Source organism: Mus pahari, chromosome 1 (genome assembly GCF_900095145.1).
Source record: "Mus pahari chromosome 1, PAHARI_EIJ_v1.1, whole genome shotgun sequence".
Taxonomy (NCBI): domain Eukaryota; kingdom Metazoa; phylum Chordata; class Mammalia; order Rodentia; family Muridae; genus Mus; species Mus pahari.
Genome location: NC_034590.1, coordinates 113556185 through 113580672, shown reverse-complemented (window position 1 = coordinate 113580672; position 24488 = coordinate 113556185). Strand labels below are relative to the sequence as shown.

Below are 24488 nucleotides of genomic sequence, written 5' to 3'. Positions count from 1 at the left end.
TAGCCATCATATCTAGGAGGCTCTTTTGCTGTGCCCTCAGTGATGAAGCCAAACCTCATCTCATTCCCTCTCACATCCAGTTTCCAGCAGTCTCTGTTCCACCCCCTGGTTTATTTCCCACAACAGACTCTAGAAAACCTACATTCTTGCTTCCCAGTCTTGCCAGGGACAGCTGTGCCATAGGACATGGCTTTAGCCAATGCATTTAGAGTAGAAATCTACCAGAGCCTCTGGGAATTATTCAACTACTCAGTGCAAAGGGTGCACTGTGGAGATGTGATAACCGGAATGCTAGCCGCAACTCTGTAACCATGAGGAAACAGCCAAGAGACTGGAGAGTTGCAACTGACCTATGGGACAAATACCGGTGGTTCTGGCCTCTTCAGGCCTGCCACCAAGGTCACAGTCTCTGCCAAATGCTTCCTAGAGGACACGGGCTGGGAACAAGGAGGTAGAGCAAAGTCCTATGTTGTGCTTAGCTTTCCAGGGAAGATCTGGCCACAGCCCCCGCTCTTACACGGGCTTAGTTCAAGAGGCAGTGAGCTAAGGAGATGCACTTTTCCTGGGCTTAGCTGCTCTGGAGTTTTGTGAGTTCTCAGAGTGGTCCAGGTTCCTGGGGCATCCCAGCTAAGCTGATGTAATGGCTTGCATATAGATGGTTGAGGACAAGGCCAACCAGAGTGATGACATCTTCAGGAAGCTAATGTCAGCAGAGAATGATAGACAGATGAGACCTTAGCCATACTGTGGACAGGGCAAGCAAGGTGGGGCCTGGGCCTGACAGCTTCCAGTTGTATGAAGCTTCCATCCTGTCATGCAGACCTCCAACCGATGGTTGCTCAGCCACATACTATGCCCTGAGAAACCTCCAGGACTCAGCCTGTCCAGCCAGTTGCCAGCTTCTTCCTCTGTGCCCAGTGCATGACCATCATTAGTCCTTGCTATCACCCAGCATCCTGAGGACTGGGTAGGCACCAACTCTGGTTAGCGACCTGCTTCTCAGACATTTACCCACTCAAATAAAATTCCACATCACTCCTGACTTCTGATGTCATTTACGGTCATGACTTGGAGACTAGACATGTGGCCCTTCAAGGTGACAATAAGCTTCCTGAGTGGCCTCTGTCTAAGGAAGGCCATTGTTTGTGGGACATGTACCTTGTTAAGGTTGTTAAAGAAGTGACCGCCTCTGGTTACCCACAGCCCAACCCATCAGGGGCCTCTCTTGGGCTCTAGTAATAGGGTCTTTGTGTATACCATGGGCTTACAGCTGGAGAGATGGCTCAGCAGGTAGAAGCTGTTCTCAGCATGATGGCTTACAATCATCTAATGCCAGTTCTGGAGGATCTGATGCTCTTTTCTGGCCTTGGCAGTTACTGCATTCACATAGTGTGTATGTGAGTATTTCTCTGTGTGTGTCCATGTGCACATGTGTGAGCATATGCATGCTTAAGCACTCATACACCAAAATACACAAATTTTAAAATAAAAAGATGTTATAGGATGGTGAGATGGCTCATCACGTAAGTACACTTGCATCCAAGCCTAATGCCTTGAGTTAAATCCCTGGGACCCACATCATGGAAGAAGAGGACCAACTCCCACAGGTTGTTCTCTGACCGCCACATGTATTCACACACACACACACACACACACACACACACACACACACACACACGAGTAAGAAAATTAAAAAGAAGCAACTAAGCATGGCAATGAGACTAACCTAGACTCCAGGGGTGCCCTGAAACCAATGAGAGTGTTCTCATAGCAGAAAGAAGGGGACCCAGAGACACACAGAGAACTCCTGGGGACAGAGAGGAGCAGTCACAAGTCACTACCATGGAACCATTAAAAGGGGAAGACGACCTGAGTGCAGGTTCTTCATGAAGAAACAGTCTGTGGCCACTCAGATGGAGGACTCACCATCCTGAGCTGTAACAGGCTGGACTCCTGCTACTTTAAGCTCCCATCTCTGGCCACTTGTTCCTGCAGGCCCTGAGCCCCACACGGCTGCACCCATGATGCCAAACACACAGAGCAGACACTGGGTGCTGGGACCAGTTTCCACCCAGCTAGTGAACACATTATCTCAAGAAAGGAAGGGTGGTGTGGAGCTATAGACCTCAAGGATCCAATACAGACAGTATGAGGATCCTGTAGCTGCTATGACAAACAATGACATGTATGGTAACTCCAATCAGCAGAAGTCTGTTTCATCACAGAACTCAAGGCTGAGAGTCAGTCCCCAGTTGTCACTGGAAGAGATCAAGGCAACACAGGCCATACAGGATGCTCTAGGTGAGGGTCTGTTGGCCTTCCCCAGCTTCTTGTGGCTCTAGATATTATTAGGGCCACAGCTGCATCTCCCTACTTCCTGCCTCTGTGGTCACAGGGCCTCCTCTAGCTATGTCCTCCTAGAAGGAGACGTGAAATGGCATCTATGCATTTCCTGGGTACCCCCAAGATGATCCTTTATTGAAATAGCCTTAATGTACCAAATCTGCCAAGTCCTCCTTTGACTGAAAAGTTGGCAGAATTTTGAAATGGACATCTTTGAAGGCCAATCAGCTGACAATATGTGCCCAGTCATGTGGTGTGGAGCTATGATACCTAGTACATGCATTACAAAATCTTAGTATTTGTATGTCTGTGTGTTTGCCAGCTTGTCTGGATGTGTACCATGCATATGCAAGTGCTTCTGGAGACCATAAGAGGGGGTCAGATCCCCTGGAAATGAAGGTCTAGGCACTGAGAGCCTTGATGAGAGTAGGGAAGTGATTGAACCTGGATCCTCTGCAAGAATAGCAAGTGCTCTTCTGAGTCACCTTTCTTTTCTAATAAATGAATTTTTGGATGGGTGGATGGATGGGTGTATGGATGGAAAGATGGATGGATGGGTGGATGGACAGAGGATGAATGAGTGGGTCAATGGGTGGATGGAAAGAATAGGTGGGTGAATGGATGAGAAGAATAGCTAAGGCTCTCTGCTATCTGTTCTCTTTTCACACATGTGACCCCTCCTCTAGGGTTGTCATTACCGCATTAACCTAGCCACTCACTGCACTTGAAAAGGGGGAAATTCCCTCAGAACCACAAACCAAGAATATTTAAGGCTTTGCCAAGGGAAGCTTGCCCTGAATATCTCTCCTCATACCAGGACACCACAAGCCACACTGATGGGAAGGGAGCCCTATGTCCACCAGTCACCACAGAGGGGTGGAGACAGAGGACCAAGCAGGGCGTATGAATGCCCCACCCAGCTTCCCAGTGCTCTGAGGTCCCAGCCTGTCCCTGTCATTGCTGTGGGCTTTCTATCCCATACCTCCTCATCTTCTTCCAAGGAATGAAGGGCCTGGGCATTCGCCTCTGCTCTGGCACTAAGGAGAGCTGAGCAAGCCCCCAAGTTCTGCAGCGGATGGGTGGGAACTGGTGTAGAAAGATGCAGCCGAAGCCTGAGGTCGTTTCTGCCTGCAACCCTTCCCAGTCCCTGACAGACAACTGACTTCAGTCCTAGCCACGCCATCTGCCAGTGCCAGAGGGAGCCACACCCCTGAGCCCTTCTAAGGGGCATGCTCCAAGCCTACCTATCAACTGTCCTCTCCCCTGTCCCGGGTCCCTCCTAGAATACGGCTCTGTCCTCCCCCGGCTTTTGGCCTTTTTGTTTGTCACCGACTCCTGCTCTTCCACAAGCATTACAGTTCCATGAGGCCAAGAACAGGCCAGGGAACCTGAGGCACAAGAGTGCCATCTGCTATGCCAGGCTTCTGGCCACCATGCCAGCCTCAGCCTTGACCTTGGTTAGCAGAGTCAGGTTTTAATCAGCATGTGCCCTGAGAAGCTAAGTGCTACTGACTGGCTGGCGGCTGCCAAAGATCATGGACAGGCTGGCCACGTAGCCCAAACTCCCCACGAGGAAATCCCAGAGACAGCAGCAGGCTGTCATGGTTGAGCCCTCCTGCAGACCTGACCATGTTGCGCTGCTTTCTAACTCTGGCAATGAAGCCGGGTGCCTGGCGTTGCCTTTGAGGGAATGGAGGTAGGAGAACTGTGTGGGGCTGGGTCAGCTGAATCTCCTTTGATGGCACTGAAGTCTTTGTATGGTGTGATGCTTGGCACTGGGTACCTCGTCTTCTACTCAGGACCACACTGTCCCTTACTCTCCTCATAGGATTTACTGAGAGCCAACAGTGTGCACAGTTCTGCCTAGAAAGAAGCCTCAAAATGATGCTCCACCTGAGCATCTTTCCTCACCCGGAGTCACCAATCTACCTTCCCACTTAACCACTAATCAGTGCATCCATCTATCCATCAATCTACCTAGCCATCCATCCATCTATCCATCCATCCATCCATCCATCCATCCATCCATCCATCCATCCATCCATCCATCTACCCATCTACCATTCACGTATCCATTCATCCTCCCATCCATCATCCGTCTATTCTCATCTATCTAACATACATCCATCTAACATCTGTCTTTGTCTGTCCATCTGACTACCTTTACAATAAATTTAATACCCATTCACCCATCCATCTACCCAATCATCTACCCCCATCATCCACCTAACATTCATTGATTCATCTTCAACCCATCTATCTAACATCCAAAATTCATGATTCACCTATCCATCACTCATCCATCACTTTAATATTTAGCCATCTATCTAGCCACCAATCCATCCTTTATCCATCCATCCATTGATCATTCATCCATTAATCTTCCTTCTTCCTCGAATTTCTGAGGTTGAACATTTGCTAGGCCCTATCCCAGGTGATAAGGGAAGGAGACAAGTCAGAGCCAGCACTGATACACGGTAGAGGAGACACAAGCAAATGCAGATCAAACACTTGGCTGCTGTCCTTGGCCTAGGCAACAGTGAGTCAGGTGGGTCCCAGAGTCAGACCCCAGAGGCTGCTATTCCCTGGAGGAGGATGGAGTACCTGGACCTTGCCAAAGGTAAGGATTAACACAGACATTTGCTGAGAGCTTGTGTGCCCACCTCAGTCCTAAGAACACTTGCAGACCTGGCAGCCTCGCCCCCCTCTCCCTGACTGGCACCTGGATGGGCTGCAAAGCTTAGGGACCAGTTTTGAGCATTCTTGTCCACCTGGTTGTTCTGTGACCACCTCTGTGGCCCTGAAATCTGGTCCTGACTGGCCTGCTTTAGGGTCAACACATGTGGATGTTCATGGTGACCACTGGCCATGTCCATATACAGTGAGTGACATATTTGTCCAAAGCACTACTGCTTATGCCCAATCATGCTGGCAATTTTTCCTGTGTGTGCGTGTGTGTGTGTGTGTGTGTGTGTGTGTGTGTGTGTGGTGTGTATGTGTGTGTGTCTAGTAGGGAGCTTGTGCCATGGAGCACACGTGAGCTCAGAGGAGAACTTCAACCATCAGTCAGTTTTGCCTTTCTTTTGTTTGAGAGAGGTTTTCTAACACCCCACTATTACAAACAGGAGGCTAGCTGGCCTGTGAGCTTCCAGGAATCCTGTTTCTGCCTCTCCCCTCATCACAGACGTGTTAGGTTAACAGATGTGTGCTTCTGCATCTGGCATATTCATCAGTGGTATTCCCTTACAGTGAATTCTGACAAATAGTTACAGTGGTTTCTGGCCAAATATCTCCCCCTAAAAACATTGGTCATGGAAAAGAAGAACATGAAGAGAATATAGCCATTTACTGGTTGGGAAACTGAGGCCCACCCAGGGAGTTTGTATCAGGGCAGGGAAGAGAGCCTTGGTATCAGAACTCCCAGGCTGGTCCATTAGGTTTGAAGACCACCCTGTAGGACTCATTCTGTCCCAGAATTGAGGGCCTACCGTGGTGGAGCTGGAGAAGGAGGCAGAAGAGGGACATAGTGCTGGCTGGGGGCGTGCTGCAGTGTGCCAGCTTGCCAGGGCTAGCTGTGGGCATGTTTCCTCAGCTCCAGGATCAGTAAACACATCAGCAGCTTGAGATTGGTGGGGCAGAGTTCTCACAGTATGGAAATTAGTAAATGCGAATTACAGGACAGCTGTAAAGAGGGGAGGCGGGGGACCTTATACAGCACTGGGCTTAGCACACAGAGGATGCCTTGGGCAGATGTGACCATGGAAAATTCCAGGGTCAACACCCTCCTGCTGCTGCTGTGGCTAAGGAGGTAGGGAGACAGGAAGCTCATGGTGCACCTGCCTACCTTGGCCCATCTCTCAACATAACCCAAGGGCCAAGGGTAGTCTGCTGGGTGCGGCCTGGAGGGGTGCCTGGATGCCAGCCTCTCTTAGCAACTGCTCTGCGGCTTCTCCATCGCCCCACCCATCTGCCTGCTCTCCCCCATCAGGACACCCACTCGCCACCTGGGAAAAGTGCTAAATGTGGCCTGAGAGTGTTGAGCCAGGCGCCTCCCTGCAGGGATGGAAGCCAGGATGGAATCTATCATGGACGGAAGTTCATGGATTGTCCTGCGTGATCCCACAGCACAAGCAATCCTACAGCGAGGGCCTGGGCTTCTCTGCTCCAGGCCCTAGTGGGACACACTCAGTAGCTCCAGGGAAAAGCCCCAACCCAGAAGTCAGTGGTGATGAGCTATGCACAGGGTAGTTTCTGAGCTTGGTCCTCAGGCCAGATACAAGGGGTCTCCTGCCTTCTCTCTCCCAAGAAACAACTCAGCTCCTTCGGATCTTTAAGCTGGCTTCTAACAGAGCCCCCACCCATTCTGCCACCTCATGTGCTCTGGGAAAGGAAACCCTGAAGTTCCAGAGTCCCTAAGTCAGGTCTTAAACATCAGGAAGGGCTGGGGGTCATAATGGTTCATCTCTATTATCAAGCTGCTAGGATTCAGAATTTTCCTATGAGACACACCTTAGGAATATCTATTGGGTGTTTCCAGGGGGTGTGTGTTGGCTTATTTTGATTGGACAGAGACTTTGTAGCTCAGGCTGGCCTGCAACTCTCTCTGTAGCTTAGAATGACCTTAAACTCCTGATTTTCCTACCTCCACCTCCTGAGTACCAGGAATATAGATAAGAGCTTCATCAGCCAGTGTATGCAGTGCTGAGGATCAAAGCCACGGCTTGCTGAGTGGTAGGCAAGCAAGAGACCTACCCACTGAAGCACATCTGTAGCCTCCACTAGAGAGGCTTAACCGAGAAGACATTCCCTTCATGCAGGGAGCATCACCAGATGGGCTGGGGTCCCTGACTGAATAAAAAGGGGAAAGGAGAGAGCCAGCCAAGCATGAGCATCCCCGCCTCCATTCCCTGGTGGCTGACAGGGACTCAGTTGCATGTGGCATTCCTAGAACCTATTTCTTCATCCCTGTCCATCACCTGACCACCCATGTGCTCACTCCAGAGCAAAATACATAGTCCCTCTGTGGTAGGACGGTGTCAGTTATGTATTGTCAACTTGACACAAACCTATGGTTACTTGGGGAGCAGGTACCTCAATTGAAGAATTATTTCGCTCAGACTGGCCTGTGGGAAAGTCTGTGGTACATTTTCTTGACTAACGATTGATATGAGGTGAGCCAAGCCCACTGTGGGAAGTGCCACTCTGGGAAGGCGGGCCTGCCTTGATTGTTTACAAAGCAAATCGAACAAGCCAGGAATAGGAGGCCAGTAAGCAGCAACCCTCCATGGCCTTTGCTTCAGTTCCTGCCTTGAGTTCTCTCAAGGATGCACTAATGTGTAATATGTTATAAATCCTTTCTGCCCCAAGTTGCTTTTAGTCAGGGTAGTCAGGGTGTTTATTCATAGCAACAGAAACAAAACTAGCCTACCAGGTGTATAAGAGGAACCAGATTTATCTTTGTTTATGATCTCCTGTGGGAGCACGCAAGGAGCATGTCTTCCATCATTCTTTCCGGTTCTGACTAGAAAAAAACCAACATTCCACCTAGGCTGTGCCTGGAGGGCAGCCACACATGGCAGCCTCTGTGAACACTGGCACTGGCCGGTCTGCTCTCAGAGGCACTTGTGTGAAGTGTCAGAAGCTCACCCTGCCGTGAAATGAAAAGCCCTCGGATAGTGACAAAGTGGGAGTGTAGACAATTCATACAGGTGGCTGGGAAGCCGGGAAGGTCGCCTGCAATACAGAGGGAGTGATGTAGAGGAGATGCAGGGAGATGAGAGAGGAGAGCGAGAGACTGCACAAGAGAGCATGAGTGAGGGAAAGAGAGCAAGAGAGTGCAGGAGAGAGCAAGGGAGCGGGGGCGGGGGGGGGGGCGATGAGAGAGCGGAGGTGAGCAAGAGGGAATGTGCAAGGGAACTCAGGAGCAGTAAACATAATGTTTGAGGGGAGTCAGACTAAGGTCAGTATGTCAGCATCAAGATCTTATGGAGACAAAGAAATGCAGACATTCCTACAAACTTCTGGAGAGGAGAGCAGAGGGGCAGAGACTCTGAATAAGGCTCTGAGAGTATTGCACTTCCACACCATAAGGAGGCCAGAGAGTGACTCTAAGCCTGGAATTTTAAAAGTAGAGACTGCAGACAGGGCCATTTACATTGCAGGTCCCTTTTGTTGAAATTGTTAGGGGAAAACTGAGTGAAGCAGCAAAGGAGTCTTTCAGGAGTGACTCATATTCTCAGGATGTACCACACAGGCAGGAAGGAGGGATGGTTAACGGCTTGCTAACTAAAACCCAATTCTTCTGCTTCAAAGAGAAAAAATAAAGGCAAGTAGAATCTCAAAACAAAAACCAAAAACCAAACCAAAACAAAACAAAACCCTTCATGCAAGAATCCAAGGTATGATGCTTAAATGTGGGCTGACTTTGAATAAGAAAAAAAGGAAAAGAGTTGGCTCATAGTTCCATGAGGGCTCTTCTCGGGCCCATATGAGGAACTGGAGCCCCGCTCCTGGTGTGAATGTGAACAGTCATAGTCTCTTAATGGTTTCCACTGTTTTTTAGCTATTAGTCTAGTTGGACTGAGAGAAACTAAAAGATGTAAATATGAATAAAAACAGAAAATACTATGTTAATGAAATATAAATATTAATGCAAACAGGAGGTAACACCATGTTTACTATTAGGTTGTTGTGGTGCTTGTGTGTGAATTTTGTCTCCCCCTCTCTCTTTCTGACCTTCCCCACATCCTTCCTTCTCTGTGTCTGCTGATGTTATGGGCTTTGTCTAGAACAATTAGAAATAACAACAGCGACTCAGTCTTACGGGCAGGCGGAACTATGACCCAGGCTCTCTCCAGCAGAGTCATGGCAATTTCCTAGTGACATGAAGAATCGAGATAGGGTTATTGTAAAGCTGGAGTAACCAGGGGAGGACTTAGGAGGAAACGTCAGTGGAGCACCCGGGTGGGCAGCGGGGCCCTGAGGATGAGGCTGGGGAGGGAAGGGTGGCTTTTCCATTCTTAGCACTGTCTGTGTGATCTGTTTCAATGGGTCATCGGTTGCCTTTCTTAAAAACATAGTTTAAAATTTCTGAAGGGGGAAAGCAACTTAAACTGAGAGCCCTTGGGGAATGGAGGAAAAGGTCCCAGGAAGCTAGCTGCTGGAAAAGCTATGAAGAGTTGGGTAACATGGCGGGGGACAGGGGGGAGGACCTTCGAAACTCTTGTAGTAAACTGAGTGAGGGGAAGAGGCTGAACAGGAGCAGCCAGGCCTTCCATGCTGTCCATCAGGACGAAGCCCCCAGAGCACAGTAGCTTGGAGGGAGACCATGATAGCCACAGTCTGGGGTGTGTTCCCCAGGGAAATGGCTCACCCACATGGAGGCCTGTCCCCTTCATATACATCACACTGGGAGACTGGAAGAGGAGCTAGCCAGGTGATGGCGCCAGCTTCTCCTTCATCAATGTCCTCAGGGCTCCTGTCCCACTTAGTTACAAACATTTACCAGAGCACCAAACCCTGTCAGAAAAATACAAATAGACAAACACACAAGACTTCAAAAGTGAAACCACAGCCTATGGAATCGGCGCAGCCGGCAGGGTGCTCACTATGCAACACACACACACACACACACACACACACACACACACACATACACGGTCTCTTTGCAAGTGCCACCATTAATCACCTGACCCAGTCATCAGCCAAGCAGAGGATGCTTCCTTCTATAGCTGCCCTGTCCACACTCAGTCTTGGTGCTCTTTTCTTCAAGTCTGACTAAAAACAATGGCAACAAACACAAAGTAATGTTGGGGAAAGAGTGGGGCAGTGCTCTAGAACACATGGTGAGAGGTGTCAAGGAAAAGCCAGCTGCCCACTGGCATCGCTTACAGCTCACAGCCCTCTGGTTCTATACAGTGTAGGCCTCTTGGTGCTGCAAGCTCTTAACACATTTTCTTATTCGTTCTTAGCGTGAACCCAACCGGAGACAGGGAACAGGTTGGGTGTGTTTCTGTCTTGCAGATAGCAACTCTGAAGACTCGGAGACAGGAGGTGAGCTGCCCAAGGTCACAGGGTGATTCAGCTAGACAGTCTGGGAGGGAACTTGGGCAGTTTTTATTTATTTTTTCTTCAAGAGTTTTAAAAGGGCTTGTGGAGCCTGGGGAAATGGCTCAGTCAATGTTCGCCACCCGATCACTAGGCCCTGAGTCCAGATCTCCAATATCCATACAAAGCCAGGTGTGGTAACACACGCCTGTAATCCCAGGGCTACAGTGTGGGGAGAGTGCCTCACAAGACTCCCTGGAGCACACTGGCCATCAGATCTTGCTAAATTTGTGAATTTCAGGCCTGTGAGCTGCTCTGTTGCAAATAATAATAATAATAATAATAAAATTTAAAACATGAGGTGAGGGCTGGAGAGACAGTTCAGCTTTTAAGAGCATATACACAGGATCGGAGTTCAATTCCCGGCACCCAGCTTGGGTAGCACATAACCACCTGTAACTTCAGCTCCAGGGCAACTGATAACCTCTTTTGGCCTCTGTGAGTATCTGCACACATGTGCATATCCATACATTCAGATATACACTCACACACGCACACACACACATGCGAATGCATGCACAGGAAAGGACATCTCAGGGCTGGAGAGATGGCTCAGAGGTTACAAGCACTTGCTTCTAGAGGACCAAGTTCCGTTCCCAGCACCTGTATCAGGTAGCTCAGAACTACTTACAAATCCAGCTCTGGGGAATCAGAGCCTCTGCTGGCTTCCACAGGCCTACATTTACACACACACACACACACACACACACACACACACACACACACACACGACACACAAATACAGACACATGCACTTACATATAGACACATACACACATAGAAACACATACATACTTAAATAAAATAAATCTTAAAAATAATTTTACAATGAGATGAATGGTGCCAGAGGAAGATACTCAAATTGACCTTTGACTTCCACATGTATGAGCACACATGTCCTTGTGTCCCAACCCCTACACACCCATATGCACATACATGAACATGTACACAGAACATACCCCTCCCTCCACACAGAGGCTTCCCACAGTATCACATAGACAGAGTCTTTCTCTTAGAAAGCCTCAGGAATCTATCAAGAGAGGTTCTATCTGGGAAGAATTCAGGGGCCGGGTGGGACAGAGTGAGGAGGGGTCTGTTCTTTGCACCCCTACTATCTCCTAAACACTTTGAATCTTTTACCAGGTGCATATTTTCTATCACCAATTCAAACATGTACGAATGATACTTGAAAGTCTTGAGAAGAAGTAGCTGCGGGTGGCAGGTAGTCACCTGTTGAAGTGGCACAATCTGTTGCCCTTCTCTGTCAACCCCCAGGAGGAAATTGGGTCTCCCGAGGAGGAATAATCATGGCGGCTTGCCTCGGCAGCCATTCAGGAAGCGCTCCTTCCAAGCTGTGCAGTGGCTGTGCAGCTGTGTGTGGTGGGGACCACGAGGACCTTGCTGCTAGCTAGTCCCCGGCCTGGTGCTCATCTGCTATCTCACCAAGTCCTCAGAGAGGGTGGAGAACCGATCCACCTTGCTTCTCCTCGTCCATACCCAGGGCCCTGTTCATTCCAATGTCACCTCAGCTCCCTCTCCTGTGCTATCCTCTCCTTCATCAGTGCACACAGTTCATGCTCAGCCTAGATGACAGGGACAGTCCCCTCACTGACCTACATTCATTTGTCGGCTTGTCTCATGGTCAGGTCACACGGGCTCCAGTTTCTCTCTACTAAGTGCGGTGCGGACTCCCCAAAGCCCATGGCTCCTAGGCCGTCAGCCTCTGTGCATCCCTTGTTCCCCACCATCTCACATTCCTGGCCTGCTCCAATCTCTTTGCAGTTGCTGAGTCCTGTCTGGCTCTCTCTCAGCTTTGGGAGTCACCTCAAGTTTGCTCTCAAGGACATTTGCTCTGGTCTTACACAGCTTGTTCTGCGGCTCCAGGGCTGCCGGTCTGCTCTGTGGTTCTCTGACTGACCACCCAGGGCAAATCTCTGCTGTGACTTTACTATTTGTCTTCACTAATAACACAACTATCTTCATGAGACTGATGAGATTTCTCTTGTTGACCTCAAAATCTTTGTGTGTGTGTATATGTGTGTGCATGTTTATATGTGTCTGCATGTACATGCATGTTTACCTGTGTTGGTGTATGTGTGGTTGAATATGCACATGTATATGCACATGTGGAGGCTCAAAGCTGATACTAGATGCTTTCTTCAATTATTCTCTGCTAATGCAGGATCTCTCACTGAGCCCAGAGTCCTCCAGTTCCAGCTAATCTAGCCAACCAGTGTTCCCTAGGGCAGATACTCAACTTGTGGGTTTCAAGGACCAATGACCCTTTCACAGGGGTTGCCTAAGACGGTCAGAGAACACAGATATTTACATTACAATTCACAACAGTAGCAAAATTATAGATAGAAAGTAGCAATGAAAATAATTTTATGGTTGTGAGTCACCGCAGCATGAGGTACTGTATTAAAGTCACAGCATTAGGAATGCTGAGAACCCCTGCTCCAGGGAATCCCATCTCTGCTCCTGAGCGTTGGCTTACAGGCAACCATGGTGCCTGTCAAGCTCTTTATGCAGGTTCTGGGGACCAGAACTCCAGGATTCACACTACACAGCAGGCGCTTTATCCACTGAGCCATCAAGTATGACCTCATGGTCTTTAACTCTCAGAATAAGCAAGTCTTGGTGGCTTACTGGTTAGAGTGATGGAGAGATGAGTGGGGTAGATAAAAAGAATGGATGTGAGGGAGTAGATGACAACTAGTTATGATTAGATAGATAGATAGATAGATAGATAGATAGATAGATAGATAGACAGATAAAGGGAGGGAAGGATGGAGGCAATGAATGAACAAATGGATGGGTTGGTGGAAGGGTAGATAAAGGGATAGATAGGTAGATGGATGGGTTGCTGAATGGGTGGGTGGACTGATGGATGGTTGGACAGGTAGACAGATAGATGATGACCGTATGGATATTTAGATAGATAGAGGGATGAAAGAATAGAAAGGTAAAAAGATGTAGGGATAGATGGATGGAAAAGAAGATGGATGAATAGATGGATAAATGGACAGACAGATGAATATAGGGTTGTATATATGAATGGGTAGATGAATGGATGAGCAACCAGGTCATTAAACTGATGGATGGGTGGGTGGGGAGACAGAGACAGATGGATGTATGAGTACTGAGTGGAAGAATAGATGTGCGTATGTATGTGTGTGTATGTGTGCATGTATGTATGTATTATGTATGTGTGTGTATGTGAGTATGTATACATGTATGTATGTATGTATGTATGTATACAGATGAACACCTGACTGGATGGGTAGTAAAAAAAAAAAAATGGGTGGATGAATGGAGCCTGTTCAGCACACAGCAACTGCCGAGGTTCCTCTGCCCACCCAGGTAGCTCCTCCTGGTGCTCCATGCTGATGAGACAGGGACCCAATTAATGAGGAATGAGGACTCGCCGCTGTCACCTCATGTTGAGATGTGCTTTAAACACTGACCCTCAGTTACCTGCAAAGCCTTGTACAGTGGTGGCCCCAGGACCTCTGCTGTCTGATTCTGACTACCGTATCTATTTCCAAATCCCTCTCATGTTCCCCTTGCAGATGGAAGAGAATCCTAAGGCAAGAATCAGGTGGAGCAACTGGGCACACATGCTAATGCCTGGGTTTGTTTTAATTGCTGACCTCCTCAGCACTGAGCCTCTGGGCTAACTTGACACATGAAGGGGTGGGAGGGGAGAAAGCTTTCAACTGATTCGGAAAATGCCTCCATTGAGCCTTACTTCCCATTGCATTTTCTTTCATTACATTAGCATCTGCAGCAAGACAGCCTCAGCTGTTGGCACTTTCACAGACCACAGTCACGCCACCCAGAGTGGCTAATTGACCAGTGGGGTGGTGCGACTCCTGGGTCTCCCTGTGCTTTGGGGCCGTCCTAATGAGCTGATGAGTGCATTAAACTGCAGATGCCTGTCCCCGAGGATGGCTGCTGCCTGCTCAGTCAGATGTGAGACATCCAGCCTCTCCTTCCAATGTCCCCTCCAGGGTGACATGACCATTGGGGTTCTTATCGTATGGGAGGCCATTCTCCAACTATGAATTCCTGGTTCTACCTGCCTTGCAGATCCCTGCCATGGTCATAACTGTCTCCCTTCCTAACCCCTACATCTGCATGAGCAGTCTTTTGACAGTCACAGGAACAGTGTTTTCTGTCCCAATGGTGCTCCGGGCAGCAAGAATTTGATATTCAGCCGGGCATGGTGGTGCACGCCTTTAATCCCAGCACTTGGGAGGCAGAGGCAGGCGGATTTCTGAGTTCGAGGCCAGCCTGGTGTACAGAATGAGTTCCAGGACAGCCAGGGCTATACAGAGAAACCCTGTCTCGAAAAAAAAAAATTGATATTCACCAAGACTTCTCCTCACAGATCTGACCCCATGTGATTGTGAGCAGAAACATGTTGACTTCAGGTGGTCCCAGGCACAGCCTCACACGCAGGCATAAATGTACAGAGGCTGAGGACTCAGCACCCCTGCCCCCCACTTGGCCTCTTCTCTAGTCTCTGTGTTTTTCTATCACACTGACAGTGACCTGGCTTTAGGGTTGCTGAGGCTGTGACCAGGGTATGGTAGCTGGTGCTGGTGAGATGGACAGATAGACATGTGACTCTTGTTTGCTCCAACTGAAATGGCAGGTGAAGAGAGGCCCACCGCTTGTCCAACTCTTCATCACGGGAGAGCTATGGCTGACTCCTAACTAGTGATCTAGACTCTTCTACACTCTGCTCAGAAGTTGCTGGTTGGCCCCAGTTTGGCCCTAATCCCCAGATACGCTCCATCAAAGGCACAGCCTGAGAGCGGCCACTGCTTGGAGCCTTCCACCTTAGGTTCTCTCCACCCCACAGGGCCCACTGTTCCCTACCCGGACAACTCTTCAAATAGCCACAGTAACAGCTTTTCCCAGACCTCCCTGGGATTTACGGCACACTGGCTCTGCCTGGATCTTCCTTGTTAGATAGACAGATGGGCTAAGGCTACTACTGACTCTGGCCACCTGTTAAGGGTCCATTCTGGCCAGGTTTCTCAGTAGCCGCTTGAGCAAAGCTTCTGTGGGAAGATTCTATCCTGGATCCTGTGGCAGCCATACCATGGGAAACACACAGCTTTCTACAAACTCCCAACCCATGAGCCTAGAAGGTCTGCTTCCTTGGGGCCCTGCTCATCAAGGAGAGCAGGATTCCCTGAACAAAACTCCAGTTGGGAGGAGGCACCACAAGAATTCAGGACACACACGTGTGAGGTGTAAGCCCAGAGCCAGGAAGGCCTAAATACCTGCTGGAGGAAGCCAATCACTCTGCTTCAGGGTCCCTGCTCCCGCCCCTTTTCACATCCCTATTGCTTTCTCTCAAGGATGCCATCTTTCCCTCCTCCTTAAAGCATGCTGCCCTCTCTCAGGGGTTTCCTCCACAGGTCCTGTCTGCGACAGGTTCTCCTGTAGGGTATGGTTGCCACAACCTTAGCAGAGGTGGCACATGAATAGCAAAGCACAGAAGGCACCGCCCCTCTTCCCAGGCATGCAGGAGCACCTGAAGCCAGAGGTCTCCAGAAGGCAGAAGCATGCCTTACCTGGCAGCATCAAAGCTGTCATAGGAGCCCACCGTGTAATGCCGGAAGAGCTTCTTGCTGCGGTCTGCGCGGGTTTCTGCAGGGGGAAAAGAGACACCGTTCAACAAAGCCATATTCCACACCTTGCATGAGCAAAAGGCTGGACCTTCCTTTTTGGCCCCAGACAGGGGTGACACCCTCTACATAGGGACAAGCATGGGAGATGGGGCTGATTTGGGGGCCCAAGTCTGCAAAATGTGGGGATGCTGTAAATCCTGTGCCCATTCACGGAGGGGCAAATGAGGCTCTGCAGAGCAGGGGGCTATAAGCCTTCTAGTCACAACAGTGACAGCCACCTCATGTGGAATCTGTTAGCCCTGCTAGCCCAAAGGATGCTACACAGGCTGGCAGGCCTCTGGAAATCTCAGGAACCTCCAGTGATGGCTTTATCCCAGAGAGACATGATCAGGACTAATATCCTGATGACAGCTGCTTTACACATACACACACACACACACACACACACACACACACACACAAAAAGACTAAACTAAGCACACACGTGATTAACGCTTCTAATTAAGCCTCGCTTTCCTGACTCAGCAGATTCAGACGAAAGATCGGTGGGAAATGATATGACTGTTGTAATTAGATTAGCAGATGGTAACAGGGCTGGGGGGGGATGAGGAGGGGGGACACGTAAAGATGCATCTGCTGGAAGCACCACAATACACGGAGAGCTTCAAGGTATTTCCCCTCACCGACAAGAGTCCCTGCCCTGCCTCATTCTGAGGTCCTGTGGAACTTTGGGAGAATTAAGCAAATGGCTTAAAGCGAAGCCTGAGCTCCGAGAGTCAGGTGAGCCTCAGTTCAGTCTCTCCTTTCATTCCAAGGTCAACATGAATATTTGTTTAACTCTCCCTTCCCAGTGCAGGTTAATGAGAGAGGCCCTGGGTCTTTCCGGGCTAAGAGACAGAGACAGAACCCCGCACTTCTTAAAGAGTGGGGAGTCCTCTCCTGGGGTGGAAGGAACCACGCTTGAGGTGGGAGTTAGACTTGCTTTCCCAGCTGCCCTGGTACATCATTAGTTCTTTTCAATGGATGGGGCTCCGTCGTCCCTCTCCTTTCCCTGTGCCAGCTCCAGGCTTCCAATGCCACCCTCAGCCATGACAATGCCACCCTCCCCACAACTGATACTCACTGAGTGCTTCTGTGTACCCAGGTCCTACTGGGAGCACCGCTGCTATACCCAGTCAAATGCTACCATGGAAACCCAGTGAGGGACATACACACAGCTCAGCGACCCCTCTTCCTGTTCACTGTCCTTGAAGGCCAGTCCAGACTGTGGGTCCCCTCCACAAGGGCAGTGTCTTATTTAAGTTAGAGTTGAAGGCATCTTAGTAGTTTAAATGTCAGGCTGTGTGCTTTACATCTCTAATCAGCCACTCCTTGGCCTCATATTGAAGGCACACAGCATGAAGGCCATTGGTAAAAATGTGCCAACAATTGCCAGAACTGTCCCCTCACAATGCTAGTGGAAAGCAATGGCATTTGCAAACAAAACAAGCAATCTCAGCTTTAGAAAATGTACCATTTCAAAGAGTAAACGATGGCTCAAAGCTAGTTGTCGGGATAATAAATTTGTCACTCAGACTTATCATTAGCCACACATGTGGCACAGCCTCAATCCCTTGCAAGAGTCTCAACTGAGTGATTGTCCTTATCAAGTTGATCTGTGAAGATGTCTACAAGGCAGTGTCCCGATTGTCTTAATTGGCGCAGGAGGGTCCAGTCCACCATGGGCACACCATTTCCTGGTCAGGTGGTCCTAGTCTGTCTAAGAAAGCTAGCTGAGCAGCGAGCAAGCAGGCGGCTCCCCAGGGTTTCTGCTGCACAGCCTTGGCTGAGAATGAGTTCTTTGGTCAGGGGTAATGCTGCATGGAATCGTGAGCAGGCCTGGTTCCAGGGCTCTGCCTTGAGTTCCTGCCCTGATTTCTCTCAATGATGGATTGTGTCTGTTGTGGAAGTTTAAAATCATCCCTCCCCACCTCAGCTGATTTTGGTAATAGTTTTATTGCAGCGACAGAATGCGACTAGAACACAGATACAAAGAAAGGGCATTGAGCGGCAAGATGCTAGACTACAGAGGGAAGATAGTGAAGGGGCTCTCATCCTCTGTCTATGCCTGTCACTCCCATGCTGTCACCGTCTGAATTGTAACAGCCCTATCCCTCTCCTGTGGGCATCTATTCACAGGGAGGGCAGGGGTGACTGGGTACATTTGACAGATGGCATCACCAAAACCAAATTACACACCTACCCCATGTCACTCAGGTTGTTCAAATCAGCACCCCAAACAGTGTCTTCCTTCTCTCTGTAGGTTGGGTCCGGGCCCTACATCCTGGGCTGTCCTCAGGGCTCCAAGACGGGGCATTACCTAGTTTCTCTGACTCATCCTCTTGACTTATGGTTTGAGGCAGAGGCTATGAGGGCAGGGCCCTCATGAGCTAATGAGTGGCTTACTAAGGATACAAAGAGAGACCTCAACTGGCAGCTTGCCCAGGCTTACCACTTGATAGCCTGTGCCATGTGTGGGTAAGGCAGAAGTCCCCAGCAGTAGGAAGGGTGTGCACCAGATACAGTCCTTGGTCTTAGACTTCTGGCTCCACAGGTAGAATGACTTTATCCTCTAAACATTACCAAGTCTACGAGGTCAGTTCTGGCCATGGCTTCCCTGCTCATCACGGCTTGCTGAACTAACCAAAGACTCCATTCCACAAGGAGCAAGTCACCCCAATCCGGGGCACTGGAGTGAGAACTTGTGGACAAGGAACACTAGCCAGGCTGGGGACGATCTGGCCAAGCTGTGCACACCTGCCTCACACTTCACACTAGGGGTGAGTGAAGGAGCCCAGGTATACTGGCCTTCTACGACAGGATGAGGTCCCCAGGGATCAGATCACTATGGAGGGAAACATGGAGGTCTGACGTTCCCTGGGACATCCATGCTCAGGTCATGCATGCGCCAGTTCTAGGAAGGGTAAGCGAGATATGAAGCATAGCTGCCCACCGAAGAGCCCGAGGACAGCTCCTTCCTAGTATTGCTCTGAGTTGTTCTGGTTGCCTCCATCCCATGTGGCTGTTCTGTACTGGTTGTCTAGGAAACCAGTGGGTGCTCAGAGTGGGCAGGGCTCAGCAGGGCCAGAGGGCACAGGGACAAGAACAGAGAAGCAGATGTGGAGTAGAATGCATGTGCACATGTACAAGTGTATATATGTGTGCCTGTGTGCCTGTTCATGTGTGCTTATGTACATGCTTATGGATGTCTGAGTACATATGAATGTGTATATACATATACATGTATATGGGAGACCTTGTATGTACAGGCTCATGGTGACTGTATTATGTAAGGGTGTGCATACATTCATATAAGCATGTCTGTGAGTACAGATGCATATGAGTATACATGCAAGCACATGATTGTATGGCAAAGCATGCATATGCAGGTCCATGGGAGTGTGTACACACATGCATATGTGAAAGCGTATGTATTCATGTGTATGTCTTTATACATGTGATTGTATACATGTGCACATAAATGTATGTATGTGCATATAGGTAAGAAAGGAATGTGTATACAGGTACATGTGTGAATGTGTATTTGAGCATGTGAGCACAGGTAAATGTGTACATGCGTGTATGTGGACATACATGTGGATGAGCACTATCACCGCCATCACAACCATCATCATCACCACCACCATCACCCTCAACTTCATTACCACCATCACCATCATCTGTTGGAGTAACCATTTTTACATTGTGTGAAGATGTGTCTCTGTGTTTTCAATTGTTAATTCTGTATCAGCAGAGAGCTAAATGCTGGCAGGATCCTGAAATTGTTATTTCTAAGGCCCAGCACCAGCCTCATCTTTTGTAAATGTTCGTTCTTCCTCACTAGCCTAGAGGCAATCTAGAATTGTACCTGATTGGCTATAGTAAAGATCTGACAGCCAATAGCTGGGCAGAAAGTGGAGGGTGAAACTTGAGAGAGAGGAGGGGGAGAGAGAGAGAGAGAGAGTGAGAGAGAGACTTGAGAGAAGAAAAGAATGTGGGATATTTGCCAGCAGACACCGAGGTGAATGGGCGAGTAGAGTGGAACAGGGAAGTAGAGCTAGCCACGTGGCAGGACGCAGTGCCAGGATTAGTCAGGTTAAGCATGATAGCTGGCTGGGAGGCTGCCTTAGCTAAAAGGCCTAAGCTTTAAAATATTAAAAAGCCTCTGTGTCATTATTTATACTGCTGGTGGATCCGAAAGTCCCAGTATAATCGTCCTGAAGTCCTCCCCTTCACTGCAGCAGATTCCCTGCGTTGCTCTCTGCTGACAAGGCGCTTTACTAGTGATCAGTGTCATCCCTGGTCGTCCACCTGCTCCAGTACTCACATAGCACCCAGCAGGCAGCCCATTTCCTGTCTCCAACTTACAGAAGCGGCAGGGTGTAGTGATTAGGGATGAGGTTCTGAAGCTAGACGAGTGGAATTCAAAGTTTGGCTCTGTCACCAAATGGCTAAGCCTTGTCTTCTCACTTGTGATATGGGGAGAGCCCCAGCCCTGCTCACACAGAGGCATCTGAATGATTGAAGGTGCTGGGCACGCAGCACATGGGAAGTGTGTGTTATGCTGGCTACAGCTATCACATGTCACACCTTAGGTTCAGAGCTTCTATCTTCCCAAGCCTTCCGAAGTCACATAGCTCATGAGAAGCAGTGTGGGCCTCCAATTCAGTCATCTGAATACAGATGGCCATACTGTGGATATGCCCTCACCCAGCTTCAGTTTTGACCTGGGATAGATGGGTGGGCTGAGTGGTTCTTGGGACCCTTCCTGCACTGTGACAGAGCTGCCTTATGTTATGTCCAGTGTTTATCGTCACCAGCTCTGCACTATATACTATGTGCTGACACCTTCTGGAACCCCATAGGGTACACAGGATACAAGTAAGAAACCCCAGAACAGGCAGAGGGAGCAGGAGGCCTGAGGCCCATGATGGACAATGGCCAGGACAGAAGAATCCCACTTGGTTCTTTAGGGAAGCACCAGCTCATCTGAACCTGACACATCACCCCAGGCTGTGGCTATTCCACCACTTCTCTATGCTTGCTAAAGAGGCAGGAGGCCCTGCTGTCTCTTCTCGGTAGACCTGGTAGAGATCTCCAGTACTGGGCACTAGTAGTTGGCATAGGATTCTGATGAGGTCACCCCTATGACCTCATCTGCTGCAAGGTTCTCACCCCACTGCCATGATTCCCACTTCTGAGGCCACCAAGGATGGCCTGCCTTGTGAGATGATGCACAGGCAAGACAGCACAGGATCCAGAGAGGGGCATTGAAAGAAACAGACAGAACACAGATGGAGCTCCAGAAAGTTCTTACTTCTAACACACAAACCCACTTACTGCCATTTCTGCTCTGATGTGATTTAGCCTCCAGTTGCTGACAGCACAAGAGCTCGGACAATACATGTATGTACCAGCCATACATACTGGCCCATCAACAGTTAGAGGACAGGTCCTCGTGGGAGCAGCCAGCCACGAGATGGCACTGTCATAGAGTCTGTGCTCACACATCCTCACAGGAAAGCTGGTATTTTCTTTTTGCCATATGAGGTTCCTAGCAAGATGGTGTCTCAGATGCCAGGGCGCATCCTCCAACCTGTAAGAACACCCAGATGTGGCCCAAGTTGGTCCAAGCATTATGCTGGCCTCTGACTCCACCAGTCCTATCCAGTGACCCTCAACTTGTGTATGGAATACAGCCTTTCTCTGAAACATTCTGCAGCCTGGGTGCTGGGTAAGCTTCCTCTGTGTGAGGTGGGAGTAGTGAATACTGGGAGAAGGCACAGGGCCCTGCTACAGAGGCCCTGGGCAGTGGCCTGGAAGGTCATGAAAGTCATTGTTATATGCTTTTTGTATTTCTTACCATCTCATTCCTAATAGTATAAAAAATGTATTTATGTGCACGCCAAATGTGTGTAAGAGCCAGAGGAAGCCAGAAGATGTCCGATCCCCCATTACCGGAGCAGGTAGTTGTGAGCCACTCGACACAGGTGCTGGGACTCAAACTTAGGTCTCCTCAAAGAACACCAAGTGCTCTTAACTTTTGAGCCATCTCTCTAGGCTTCAGTGGATCTCAGACATTAGTACCAGCCAATGTCGAAGCCATTGTAGCATTCCACGACATGAGCAACATTCCAAGAGCTTTGTGGGACAGTTGCCCATGAGCACAGAGCCCACATTAGGGCCATCACTGTTCCCAAGGAGACTCTGAGGAACCAGTGTGCACATGGCACAGACGCTTGGCAAGAATGTGAACTGTCTCTGCTGTTCCTTGCTTGACACTGAGGGGTGCTTGTCATACAGCATCACTCAGGGAAAGCTGGCTGTGACAGACATGTGTGGTCTTTTCAATTGTACAAAGCAGGCTATTCTTCCACTTGGGCTCCAGCCCTGTACAGCTACATCTCTGTCAGTAGCACTAAGAGTCATGACAGATGTATATAGCAGAGACCTGATAACAAGACAAAGGCTGAGTGGGGATTGCATCAGGATGAACCCCAAACTCACTAGGAGCAAGCAGCCTAATAGAGGAAAGGAATGCATCCTGACATTGCAGGCAGCAAACCTGAGTTCAAATCCCAAGTATTCGTATGTTTGGCCAGCGTGGCCACACATGCTGTAACCTCAGCAGTGAATGGGAAAGAGACAGGTAGATTCTTGAGATTCATTGACCAACCAGCCTAGCAGACAATGGAGAGCTTCTAGTTCAGTAAGAAACCCTATCTCAAATCGGGAAGATGGAGAGTGATAGAGGATACTCAGTGTTTCCTTTGGCTTCCACATGCTCACACATGAGCGACTGCACACACACACATGTATCTAGCTGGGTATTCCATATGCACAGTGTAGAACACAATCCCTTTGACTGAAAAGAAGGCCCCCTTGTGGATGATAAAGGGGCAGACAAGCCAGCCAATCAATAGAGAACTATTGCTTCCTTTACTGTATAGAAAGTTCTACAAGTTTCTAGAAGACCTAGTTCATAGCCAAGCCTCCTTTCTCACTCAGCATCAGAGTTCCTCACACAGCGGCTACACTGCAATGTCTGCAGCATCCCAGAGTTCAGGTCTCTTGATCATCCTGGTCCAAGTGATCACCATCTCTGACTTGGACTTGTGAAGTAGCTTCCTGTCTCCAGGTTTCCTGGTGATTTGTTCCACCTATCCAACCATGGCCCCTAGTGACTTTGAAGGAATGTGAATCCAGTGATGCTATCAGCCCTGCCCATTCCTGCATCCTCATCCCCACCAGTATCCCTTGCTCTTTGCTCCTAGAGGATGAGCTGATTTGCATCTCAGGGCCTTTGCATTTGCTAGATTCTTCTTCCCCTAGTTCAGATTTCACTGTGCCAACAGATCCTTGGCTCCTATGACAACCTGGCCACGTGGGCACCCAGGATCTCTGGTAAATGAGTGAACGTCAGAAAATTGGTACCTCCATCTGCTTGGTCTGGCTGTGATGGGCTTAAGGCTCTACAGAGAATAAGTTAGTGCCTCCTGGAGGCTGCTAGCATAGTGAAAAGAGCCCATCTGCACTGGGGAACCCCCAGTTCCAGCCTGGACAAGGCAGTGACCAGGAGGAACCTTCTCAACCTGCCTCACCTAGAGAACAGGATGCTCGCCTTAATGGATGCCCTGGGTGGGTGCTCCCTCATGACACACATCCCAGGTTAATTGGGGATCTCCTTTTCCCGGGAGGCAGCTATGAGCCCTCCCCACAAGGCAGCATTTAAGCTGATATGCCCTAAAAACGCCACTCTGAGAAATCTACATGGAAAATGGGGGGTGTGAATCTTTGGAAATTCTATTTCATACACCCCTTGGGATGTGTGGAAGGCAGCGACAGATTTCATGACAGTCTCCGATTGTCAGCAGTTAAAATAGCCCTTATGCAAAGCAACCAGGAGGAGGTGCCTGCAGCTTGGCAAGGAATCTAGAGTGGGGCATCCTGGGAGACTCTGGTCTCCCATCCCAGAGTGCCTTTCTGGAAAAGGGAACAAGAAGAGGGACTTTCTCCAAGACCAGTATGAGCAAAGACCAGCAGAATGTAAAGCCCTTCAAGCCACAGATATATTCCCTGGGGAACCCCTCCTCTCTTGGGATGCCAGTGGTCAGGTAGACTACGAAACACATAAAACAGTCTCTCCTCCTTCTCCCTCCTCCCTTCTCCTCCTCTTTCCTTTTTATTCCATGAATGGGGATGGATTCCAAGGTCTCACGCATGTTAGATGAACCTTCCATCACTGAGCCATGCCCCTCTCCCTGAGACAGACAAGACAAACCCGAGCCTTGGATCTTTCCTGGTCTTCTAATCAAAGCAGGAAAGGTCCTTTCAGCAACCTCAGTCTTCCAT

The 24488-nt window shown here is 49.3% G+C and overlaps 1 protein-coding gene across 2 annotated transcripts in view; it reads right to left on the bottom strand.

Annotated features, from left to right (window-relative positions):
* Positions 1-24488, bottom strand: part of Shank2 (SH3 and multiple ankyrin repeat domains 2) — a 444659-nt gene that overhangs the window by 146550 nt on the left and 273621 nt on the right. For both annotated transcript variants that reach the window (XM_021202679.2, XM_021202690.2), the window contains one exon: positions 16041-16116. In XM_021202679.2, the coding sequence (XP_021058338.1) occupies positions 16041-16116 (76 nt within the window). The remainder of the gene's footprint in view (positions 1-16040; positions 16117-24488) is intronic.